This window comes from Acipenser ruthenus, chromosome 25 (genome assembly GCF_902713425.1).
Source record: "Acipenser ruthenus chromosome 25, fAciRut3.2 maternal haplotype, whole genome shotgun sequence".
Taxonomy (NCBI): domain Eukaryota; kingdom Metazoa; phylum Chordata; class Actinopteri; order Acipenseriformes; family Acipenseridae; genus Acipenser; species Acipenser ruthenus.
Window position 1 is genome coordinate 19124333 of NC_081213.1, and position 12766 is coordinate 19137098.

At 36.7% G+C, this 12766-nt stretch overlaps 1 protein-coding gene across 19 annotated transcripts in view; it reads left to right on the plus strand.

Moving 5' to 3' along the window:
* Positions 1 to 12766, plus strand: part of LOC117414003 (dedicator of cytokinesis protein 3-like) — a 207410-nt gene that overhangs the window by 30882 nt on the left and 163762 nt on the right. For all 19 annotated transcript variants that reach the window (XM_058999506.1, XM_058999507.1, XM_058999513.1 and 16 more), the window contains exon 2: positions 11925 to 12008. In XM_058999506.1, the coding sequence (XP_058855489.1) occupies positions 11925 to 12008 (84 nt within the window). The remainder of the gene's footprint in view (positions 1 to 11924; positions 12009 to 12766) is intronic.

The following is a 12766-nucleotide window of genomic DNA, read 5'->3' on the forward strand; positions in this document are numbered from 1 at the left end:
AGAGATGGTAAGATCTATAGTTCTATACTGTATCAAAAAGCACAAGTCAACCTATTTGTACACTTTTCATAAGAATTCAAATATTCAGAAATCTAGATGGTATACAATCCATCTGTCTGATATTTTCTGCAAGCGCTCGTACAGTATCCTCTGGCCTGAATAATACAGTATTCAAGGTTGAATAGTTCTGAATTTATATGACCATTTATTTTGTATGACCAATTCCAGATGGGACATTGCATAGGAGTTTGGTTTGGTATATTGCATCTCTCAATGTTCCTAGCTGCAGCACTGAGGTCTTGAAGCTATTAAAACTCTGTACAAATGCCAAGTCTTATGTGTTTTCAACGGTATTGTGTAGTAATGAGTATTCTGTTTGGAAGTAAAGGTTATGTACAGGTTATATCCATAGATTCAAGGAACTGACATCCACTTTTAGCACAAGAACACCTCTTTTTTATCTGCTTTACACCTACCTGTATCTCAAAGCATACAACAAAACGTGCACTTTACAGAATTGAAAAGATGTGTGTAATTTCAGACTGCTTAATTGGATTACTGAGACAGATTAATGAAACCTCAACTCAGCACCACGGATAATTGATGCATAATGTATTAGTAGTGGCATTAAGAGCTGTCTCAGTTCTATCTGGACTGGCTCACTGTTTACTTTCATTATCAAAGCATGTCCTATTTTTTTAAAGAACAAAATGTGGATTACAAAGTGAGACATAAACAATTTAAGAGCATTTACAGATGTAATTAATCTACTCATCTGTTTTATTTTGGTAAATTTGAGAAAGTGCTTCTCTGTTTTAAAACCAGAAGCACTTTTCAGATGAGATGCTTTCAGAATAGGTCTTTTTGTCTTACTGCTTCTTTGTTTGGCCTTATAAAAGGCCTTATTAAATATATCCGTGCAAGCCATACTGCAAGTAGCAATGTTATATACTGTGGCTGTATCTTCCCAGGAACAGACACAGGGAGTATGCTAGACAGATTTTACTAAGGATCTGACAACTTTATTAGTAACCCATCCCATTCTTATCACGCAATATACCAAGGCTGGGGTCCAAACCAATAGTGAAGCACCATTATAGGAATCCTATTATTTTACTATCCTCTTTATTTGATGGGTGGTTTGGACAGTAATTCCCAGCAGGCACAAAACACACAGTTCCACTAGGATGATGATAACCTGTAATTCACTGTAGGAAAACAAGAGCCTTAAATAAAGCTTTTATTTATTTATTTTTCATTATTATTATTTTTTAAATACATCTTGTGGTTATAAAATAGGGACGATTCATTATAATGTCAAAGATTAGTGACCCATGTGATTGTTCTTATTTGTTATTTGTTTATTTAGCAGACCCCTTTATCCAAGGCGGCTTACAGACAAAAAAGTTTATGTAAGTAATTGGTGTGTTTAGTAGAGTTATGCTGCGGTTTAAACTGACCTTAGGGTTGATAATTGCTGACCTTTTGGTCTCAAACTGTCAAAAAAAGGTTGAATATGCAGTGAAACAAGAAAACAGTATAAGCCCCTGTGACCGGAAAGCGTCAGCAATGAGTCTCAGAGAGGAATTTAACCCCCTTCCACACACATTACACCGGCAGGGCTTCCACCATGCCACAGCCCCATATAAAGGAAATCATTACTGTACTTCGGAGTGCCTCAGAGATGAAGTGTCCATAATTTGTTTATTTCTTTTTTTAGTTACATTAAGTTATTTCTTAAGGATTGGTCTGCTGAGATACCAGCAGCTTATTCACAGGGACATGCTGACTGCAGCAGCAACTACCGGTAAAGACAACCAAAAAACAATGACCAATGACCACAGCAAATAGAAGCCTTTTAAAATGGCATGTTTTAAAAGTAAATTCTTTTGTTCTAGCCTGGAATGCGATGAGATGAGTAGTCTCGTATTACACAGGGGTTAGCGTCGCCCTGATAAACACAACCAGGGCTGTGAACCGTAAGGGGAGACTCAGACAGGGCACCGCTCACTCCGACAGTGAGCAAATGTAATGTTGACCAAAAAAAGAAAAATCATTCTAGCGGGATTTCAGGAACAACGCCTAACATCCCTCAAACTATAGTCTTTTACACATTTGAAAACAATCTTTAGCACATTTTACATGTCGTCTTTGAATGTTCATATCCAGTTTGGCTGTCATTTCAATATAGATCTGCTGCAACATTTAAACACACAGCAGGCTACGCTATTATAACTGAGCAGTTTTATTGGAAGTCCTGTACACATTAGTGCAGTAACTCAACTCCGGAAACAACTTTTTGACAAAACACTGTTTAGCATGATACGAGATGCCCAATATAGAATTCAATTTGTAAAGTAAAGTAGATTGAGATAGTCTGCAGCCGACATATCAGTGTAGCTTGGTCCACTGAGCATATTGTAAAGGTATTTTTAGTTGGAGTTGTTATCTATACTGTTCTAGAACAATGGGCTGCAGTTTTTAGAATTATCCTATTCTACATAGTCTGACAGAAATGCCTTATTTATGTTTGTGTTTTATAATGCTTTTATTATAGGAGAGCAATCTTTGCAGTAAAATAAAACCCAATCCCTCCAAATACAGCAGAACGTTTTTATTTATTTCAGGTGTCTCTTGCAGCATCATATTATTATAATGCTGTTTTCATATTGGGCAAATAACATTTAATACGAATATGTACTTAAAAAAAAAAAAAAAAAGAAAACAAATTTAAATTTAGAGTGACCCATTATTATTTTTATTTATTTTCCCCGAATTTGGAAAGTCCAATTTTATGTTTTTTTTTTTTTTTTCTCCTGACCGCAACGAGTCCCCACACAGCACAGACGTTCTGAGGGCGTGTGAGCATCCTCTGATCTCACAAGCCTAAAGCCAGAATCACTTTTCAGCCAAGCAATCTAGAGCAGAGGTGGGCGGGATACCGATCCCGGAGCAGAGAGACCAGCCCTGCCTCTTATCCACTCTGAATGTGCTCGGTGTCTGGCTAGTAGGGTTTGCTGTTGCATGATGAGGAGAAGCAATCCCTGCCGGTTTCCCACCCCCCATCCTGGAAGTGTCAAAGCCAACGTGATGACCCCCCTCCCCCCACCCCCCACCTCGGTGTTCCCAAGCAAAGTTCAGCCTTTTATCACAGCTTGGACCCGAACTGGTACCATCCAAGCTGTTAAACTGCATACTTTTTGCCTCTAAAAATGTTTGTTTAGAAATTCAAATATTTGTCTCAGTGCTAAAGGATTTATGTGTTTCTTTGTTTGAAGCTGAATCTAGGTTTTTCTGATATCCCTATTTTTCTTTTGTACACAATTATAATCGTTCATTGGCACACTAATGTTTCTGCTGCTTTAAATTAAAACTATACAGTATGATGTACAGATGGCTTCTGTCAGTAACACACCGGTGAACAAATACACGTTTTCATTTTAATTTATTCAAGCAGAATTTATCCAGGTCAGTAACTTGATATGATTAACTACCGATTTTCACAGTGCGCAGTGGGGCATGCAAATTCAAACCCATAACGACAAATGCATTATAACGGCAAGTGAAGCCTGGATCTGTGAAGCAACAACTTCTGGTAACATTAACTAGAACGTGTCGCTCTGTACAGTGCAGAAGTGCTGGGGTACTGGAGACTTTGGAGGTCTGTTTTAATGTACAGTTGTTGGAAATATGATTTAATAATTTACCTGAAATGGAAACATAAAATGAGAATATTTTAAAAGTTTTTCAGAATCATGTTAGAGCTACTTGAGATGTTAACCGACTGGGATTGCTGCTTTTGACGATGATACACTGAACAGACCCTACGTCTTATTGGCTATTGACAGTTGCACCATGGCTGTGTAACACGGAGTGCTTTTGCCCTAGATAAAATGGCAGTAAAACAATGGTTTGTGTAAAGATGGACTCCAGCAAAACCACTGATATTAAAAAGCAGCGCGTTTCACAGAAGGTTGTGAAATTTTAAAATTTTTTTAAAGAAATTTATCAAGCTACTTGACTGTTCAGCCTTGCACAACTCTAAATAGAGACAGATTCAGTAGAACTCTGCTTGGTGAATATAAAAAGACTGGTTGCGATGTTGATAATCTCTTTTAGGATTTTCAAAGCATGTCTGTGAGAATTCTCTCTTTTTAATCCTCCCATAATCCCCCATAATACTACTTGCATCCATGGATAGATTAATGAGCAATAGCCATTTTCAAGGAAAGTCAAATATCCCAAATAGCATTTCAAAATTAATCAATTAGAGGTCTCCTGGAGTCTCACTCTCTACTATAGAGCTACATTTCTTTATTTTATACTTCCTTTAATGCAGCCCCACCCCTAACCACCAAAAAAAAAGTCCTTTAAGATACTGATATATTTTTTTTTTGTGATTTTAAGAAAATCAGCTACCAGGGCTGGTTTAACAATTCAAACAAAGATCACATGATTTATAAATTTTAGTATCAAGACAAAATTAAAAATGGTAAAGACATTTTATATTTGCTTTGATCAATCCAATTTTCTCGGTTATCGTTTTACACAGGTAGTCAACACAGTTCATTTTTTAAAAATTATCCTTTAAAAATTTAAAACAAATAAAAATGTTGCAGTATAGACTGTTGGATTGAAAACAGGTTAAGTGTCATTTTACAGGACAAACAAGTCATGTGAACCATCACCATACGGGACATACTGCGTATTTTAGACAGAACTTTTTGCAAGGCTGTTTTTGAAAATCTGTTTTGGAATTAAGATGGAGAGACTTGTCAGATCGTGTGTGATTGTCCATGGTTTACTGCACATTTTAACATCTCAAACGAGTGCTGCTGTAGAAGGCTATAACATTGGAAGATAGTTTATGCAATGCATGCATGTGATCTAATATAGCAGTTTGGTGCCGATTTGAGCATGAGCTGCAGGCCTCATGAAGGGTATCCTAACAAATGCACTTATCCCCCCATTGTGACAAGAGCATCACACAATGCTCTTTGGGATTCATTTGAATGATCTAAGCAGCAGTGCATCTAAACGCTGCCATGATTTAAATAACAACGCCTTCACTGTCATGTTGCACACTTGTGAATTTCTCCTAGTTATTGTAATGGATTGATATCTCATCCCAATGAATTAAATCTAAAATCTGAGGCTGGATGCAAACCCTAAACCTTATGGATCAAAGACTAGTGCTAGCTCAGCTGTTTCTGCTAGCTCCAAGCGCTTAAGTGTATATCTTATGCTGATGGCAGTACATTAGTTGCTACAGTCTATAATGTGTGTGTGTGTGTGTGTGTATATATATACTGTATATATAGTCACAACATGAAAAGTTTTCATGGCCCAGTTCTATGGGCTTTGAGAACTGCACAAGCTAACACATAGGATTCTCCACAGTAAATGCTGCACCAATGTACGATAATATAATTATACCAGATGTTGCCCATGTTAAATTCTTTAGGCATTTAAAATTATTTGCATATTAAGGAGCATTGGCCAGTACTAGACGTTCTGTTGGTATGGGTTTCCTGGTTTGTGTTTCTGCTTTAATAGATTAAGACCTGTTATTTAAATGGGTTTAAAATCTAACTGGCAGTCCTTGATCCCTGGTAATATACATAAGACCTTATCACAAGAAGCTAGATGGAATAACTCAAAATCCTCATTTCAGAATATATATATATATATATATATATATATATATATATATATATATATATATATATATATGAAAGAATGTAGCACGCAGAGATCAATGAATGTATATATTGAAGCTCTATTTCAAATCTGTGTGTGGTATCCAGTGAGAAACAATAACCACTTAGTGGAAACTAAAGAAATAGAAATGTGTTTTTTTTTGGGGGGGGGGGGGGGGGGGTTTCACCAATACATCCTGGGCAATATTTTGATGTCAAATATTTTTAGCCTCCAAACCTGAGCTCTGTATGCCTGTCTAAAGATGAACTTGATTTTTTTTTGTATCTTCCCTGCAGCAGTATCTGCTAATTCAGCCCTGCAGACTCATTGTCTGCGTTCCCCTGTTATTTCAGCTTATCTGATCTGTCAAATGAGGTGCACCATAGTGCCAGTTTCGGTGATGCTTTTCAGCATGAGGTTTGTCCACTACAAGATGCTCCTAGGTTATCATAATTCTTATCATAGGCTTTGCTGGGTAGAAGACAACTCCTGTGAACACTGTGTTGACAGGAAGCAGCAAACTGGGAGCAATCTGTGTCCCTTTGTCATAACACTGCTGTGAAAATGTGGTACAGTATATTGGATTAACCACGCAACATTTGTGAATGAGAGGAGTGCTGTAAATACTAAAAGGGTTACACAAGCTTAATATTCTAAAACTAAGTCAAGTAGACATATTTTGGGGATAGTGACATGCTTTTTTATTATCTTTCTGTTGTAGGCTAAAATCAACCTGTTAGGGGAACAAACAAACTCTTCCCGAACCTATGCAATTTATTCACATAGACCCTATGATGAGCTGAGAGAGAAAGGGAGGGACAGAGCATAATGTGAACGACTGTATTCTGAGGGCGAGGACGATGGCATCAGTGATTTATTTGGCTAGCTATAGTAAAGGTGGGGAGGAATTGCTTCACTTCCTTCCTTAAGCCTGCTCAGCTGCTTGCATCAGTCAGGCTGTCAGCACCAGTAATTATAGACGGTTCAGTAGCAGCCATCCAAGAACTCGAGAATTTCAGCATCTCTTTAGGAAGGGTAATAACAGACTGTTCCTAACATTAATGACTTGCCAAACCATTACATACAAAACGATATGCACTGACTGCCCCCCCACCCCCCCCCCCCCTTAAAAAAAACCAAAACAAAAAAAACCTGGTTGGAGCTGTGCACTGACTTTTCTCAAGGATACTCTGTGGACATGATAGTAAGAATACACCCCTTGCAGAACAGCTTATTCCTTCATATCGTGAAGTAGTAGTCCAATTTCTAGTGTGTGAGCATTGAAATATGTTTTATTCAAAATTCCCACTCTTTGTCTGTTTAGTATCGATACATCCATTAGAGGTTCTATTTCATTTGGTCACTCCCAGGAGAGTGAGGCTTTAAGAAACTAATTTCCTTTGTATGTCATTTGCCCCCCTCCAGGTTAACTGTGGTGTGTAAGTCATTGCGCATTGCAAAACCGTAATATCTTACCATGAGTTAGAACCCATGATTGCATGAATATAAAACTTTCTGACAGCCAGAGAGATTGACTGGAGTACTATTTGGTTAAATTCTCCCATGACAGTTTATAAAAAAGTGTTGTTTTACCACTTCAATTGGAAGCACATGAAATGTAAATGAAACCTGAAAACCTGGTTTAATGAAACTGACTCTGATTTGATGTAGAGCAGTCAATTAAAGAGATGCCCCGTAGGATCACATTTCTTGCAGAGCATACTGCATTTTACACATGTAACCTGATGAAGTGGAATAAACACCTCGGGGATACAGGTAGCTCTGTATACTGGTATTTACTGAAGGCAAAGTCATGTATGAAAGCAAGAAGCCCTTAAAATGTGTGTTCACTTAGAATTAGTTTAAACAGAGTGATTTCAAAGGGCAATGAAGATTGCAGGTGTGAGTTCAGGACTAAAGCTCTAAAACCACACACATTTTGAATGCATTTTGTCACAATTGTGTATTTGTATTACACCCTTGAGCTGCCACCCAAAACTAAGGGAACGTGTTTTAAGGAAAACAAGTTGTCAAGCATGCTGTAGTCTTGGGATGAAAAAAAAACCCCTCAATTTCTGAGACTTAAATACAGTGCCCTCTAGTGCCAAAACAGAGGGAGTTTGATTCATATAAATGCCACACAGAATGAATAGTGACAAATCAATTTCCTTGCAGTATTAAGAGTGATTTGTCTGATTGCCCGAATGAAGTAAAAGCTGATTTATATAATAATATTTTAAAATTGGTTTTAGGAATTGCTGCCATCATAAAGACATTTGGGGGGAAAAGCAAACCCCATTCTCATTGCTTGAAGTAGCTCTGTCCAATCAGTAGACGAGAATCATACAGCAGCATGGTAAACTGAATTGACTATTTTACACTTTATAGAAAAGCACATCACATTACACAAACACAATGCTACAACCCTACAGTAGCTGATAATTATATTCACTTCTATTAGGATTGTATACAGGGTACAGTGCCACTGGTATATTACTTATGATCTTTTTTTAGCACACAGTACCAGAATGTGGTTTGCCAAATATTCTGTGCTAATAATAATAATAATAATAATAATAATAATAATAATAATATCACTTTTAAACAAAGCAGATAAATGCTCTTCTGTACAGTAAAATCAAGGTTATTGCATTCATATGTCATTCAGGCATTTGTTTTTTGGTACATATACGACATTCAAATATTTGCTCCAACATTACACTATACCCAACAGAATAAACAAATGTGTAATTTATGAAGATGAATTCAAGAGGATGTTGATATACACATTAATTTATTGAAAGCCTTTTCCGGGAGAAAATGTAGTATTTCTAGATGGGTGAGCTTTGGTGGACATGGCCATGGCTATTTGTCAATTCCGACCTTTTGACAGTTTGACTTATTTGCCTTACTTCAGATTTTAACTCGAAAGGCTGGTTTCACAGACCCCAGTTAGCACTAATCTAGACTACCTAATGTTATTTAGGATAATACAGTCCAAAAATAGTGCTTATCAGGGTCTGTGAAACAGCCTTGCAGTAAGTCAGTCTGATTTAAGATCAGAATAAGTAGGCTACCTGTCTGGAGCTGAAAACTCTTTCCTGTTACACCAGCATATTGCATGCATCTTGCAGTATAATTTATCTTTTGCTGTTATCAGTTTTAATGTATTATTCATGTCAGCTGTTTTCCCCAAATTCCGTTCTTGTCTTCATACAATCTTTTTAAAACCTTTTTTTATAAAACCTTTAACTGTCTTCCCAGTATGACTTTTACTTTTAAATAACCTCTCTTGTGGACTCAGTAACTTACTGTGCCCCTTGGAGAGGGCAAAATCCTTCGTGAAAACATTAGAGTTGCACGGTTTCAACACACTACCATTGCCCGAGACGTCTATTAATTAAATTGTTTCTTTACTTTCATTAACGGAAGAACATATGGCTGTGGTTATAACATCCAGGGATACTTTTTGAAGCTTTGTTTTGAGTGATAACGATAGAACACACCTTGGCTGTATCGTGTTGGCAAGCCTAAAAGCAAATGCAAATTTGACAAGGCTTTGTCCTAATTAAAATGTTATGTTTTTACAGGGACCGTTTCTTCCTGCCCCAAGGGGGGACCGCATCAGTTTATACCACGGTCTTGGCTTACCTCATTATCACACTCTTTACAGTTTGTCATTTTTCTATTAGTTTTATAGATTTGTAAAAACCATAGTAGCCATAAAACTAACAAAAAAAAAACAAAACTCTTAATCCAATTGAGACATATCAGGGCAACTTAAATGTGTCCCTGTCACAGAAAATGAAAGATAGAAATTGTCCAGACCCACAAATAGACACATTTATTTAAGTAAAAGGTGCATATAAGAGAAGTTTGTATGCTGTGTACCATTTACCAACAGGTATGTGGTGCAACCTGATCTGAAAATGGCATTAAGACATTTTTATTTCATGCACGTCTCTGCAAATAGTCTTAAAATGAAGACTACGTAGCTGGGCATACAGCCTTCACAAAGTTCTGCTTCCTCACAGCAGATAATAGAGTGTATCTGGGTGAATCTCTGCTCATCACAACATTAGCAATCTCTAGCCAACCGTGATGTGATAAGAAACGCTGTAAACACAATAACTATGCTTCTGTCAGGAAGTTTGAAAGCGGGTGCTTATGTGCAGTTTAAAATTTGTAGATACAGTACTAATAATTCAGTCTCTGTTCTGAAGATTTTTGAATATGCAGTCCAGAGATGGAACGTTTGCACTAAGGGGCATGTAAAAGCAAGAGAAAATTGCAGCTTTAAACCTGAAATGTTTACTAGCAGCAAGGTGATGGAATATTGTTTGAGGGTCCGCTAGCTTAAGGCTTTGTATGTTCCGCAGTGGCAACCTGGTTGCCTGGATACAGCACAAACTTTTCCAGATCATCAAATCTGGATAGGAGAAAATGGAGTCCTGGATCAGTTTAAAAATAAACAGAGTGCCAAGCTGTGCTTTATCCAGTCACACATTACTAATCGTCTTGGGCTGGATTTGAATTAATAAAGCTTAGGAGTTGATTTAAACCTTTATTTATTTATTTATTTTTATCCACCATATAATTTATTATGAGTGCCTGGCAGTTGCCTCACAAGCTTAGTGATTATAATTTTGTATATTTATAATTATTATTATTATTATCATTTATTTCAAGCAGATTGTAAGTATTTATTTACCGTAGTCCCATTTTCAGCATTGGAACCATTGTTTTAAAAGTGCTTATTCTCCAGTTCCATTGTAGTTGGGGGAACCCCATCCCAATTGTAAATTAACTTACTGTGTTAATTACTTATTACTTATCCCCATGGAAGATACATATTTCTGGCGATAGGGATGCTCCAATTGCCTATCCAGTTATGACAAAAGCTGCAGAAAGTCCAAAAGGCATGTATTATATTTAGACAAGAAGACTTAACACAGGGAATTACTACAGATTACAGACTATGAGGTTTAGGAACAAACGCCCACAGTAGAAATAACATCTGTCTTTAAGGACCACTCTGATGAATCTCTGTATATAATTAACCTTTTTAATAGACTATTTTCCAGTTAAGGCACTTTTAGTCCATGTGACCATCTGCACCATGAAACCGCTCTGTACAGCTCATTGGGTCCATCTGTAGTTTACTACCCTGTTTGCAACCAGACATTACACAAAGGGAAAATATGTATCACATTTTGAATAATTGGGCATTAGGCAGTTCTGCCTAAATGTATGTGTGTGATTTTAATGCAATCTGTGGTTTAAAAATTGGCTTGCAGTTCATTCAGCATTGTCTTTACATACAATGAGGTTTTGTTTACTATGAAGGACCTGCTTTTAGCAAGTCAAATATTTGGGGGGGGGGTAAATACATTCAAATAATTCAGTGTCAGAAGAGGACCAGGGTGAACAGCAAGCATTTAAACGGCAACCTTAAGGAAAGATAGAAGCTACAGGAGAGGAGTCTTTATTCGAAGAAGTCAAATAATAATAATGTAAACTGTAAAAAAAAATATTCAACGTTAGGTTATGGAGTGTACTGACGTGAATGTGCATACCGAGTGTGTGACTAAACAAAAGTTTATTGATTGAAGGTAGCTTACATACAAAGTGTTGTAAAACAAAGAAGGAGAAGTGTTATTGCCAGATACAATGCATTTGTTCCTGTATTATGACGTGTTGTCAAGAAATATCGCTTGTTAGGGGACATGTGAAATTGGTTTAATGTAAGTGTTTTGGTGCATGCAGAATGAAGAAACTGCATGCAAACAAGGGTGCAACATTTTAGTAAGTGATTAATCTGTAATTTAAAAAATAATAATCTGCGTTCAATGAGAAAGTAAAGACTTGGACGATTTAAAAGCCTATTTAGTTGTTTCATGTTAAAACCCCATAAATTAAAGTGATTTCCCCGCAAAACGTAATTTAACACAGCCATGTTTTGGGGGAAAAAATGCCCAGTTGGCAGCACTGCAGCTGACATCCTATGGGCCAGACTGAAGAACACTGCTGTAGTCCTTAATTAATTGGTGCAGACAATGAGGGTACTGGCATGTCACTGATTTCAGTTGAAAAATTCACTTGAGATGGGGAAAATCACCCAAAAATGCAGACAGTAGAAGTGTTAGAAATGTGACCTTTGTTGGAAATCAGTAGCACACACTGAGTTTCTTTTAAATCTCCTTCTGTTTGATTTCCTTTCACAGTGATCTGCAGTTTCCGTGGATCAGTGGCGCAAGGTTTGTCTCTGGAGATCGGAGAAACCGTGCAGATCCTGGAAAAATGTGAAGGTACGTTTTTTAATAACTGGAAGAAAAAAAATGAAACCATTTATTAATAATTCATTTCGCTAACAAATAAAATAGTATAGGATATTAGATCAGAGTCTTTTCTGTTTATAAGAGAATAATACATGGTGGTTTAAAGTCAACTGAATTCCCATGTCTCTATTAAAAATGGATGATGCAATGATGTGTTATTTCTAATACAGTATGAATGAGAAAACTATAGAGGATAATCGTGGAACGCTGTGGTTGAATGAGGACAGCCTAATGAAATAAACACAGCACTCCATGTGCATTCAGAGAGTATTGTGTTTATATAACAACTGTAATGAATGGAAATGATGTTGAAACAGTTGAAATTTGTAAATGACGTGCCTTATATAAATTATAATGATTTAATAACAGAGTCACTGTTAGGCAGACAAACACACAGGTAAGTTTACAGGATGTACAGTACAGTAGCTGAGGGGTGCTATGTTATATAACAAGTATAGTATTTTACATTTGGAACAGTAAAGAAATAAGGAACATATACAGTTACAGTAATTGCAGGCTGTTTAAAATGTGGAACCAGGTTTAAATCAGCCAGTTTATATTATTATAGTTATTATTGTGATTGTTATATTATTATTATCATTATAGTATAATATCCAAGAAAGACTAAGGTTTTAGAGGGGCATATGCGGAAGTATACACAAAGCAATTACCAATTGAAGCTGCCTTTAGGGAAATAATGTATTAAAGTCAGGCCTCAGTGGGCGAAT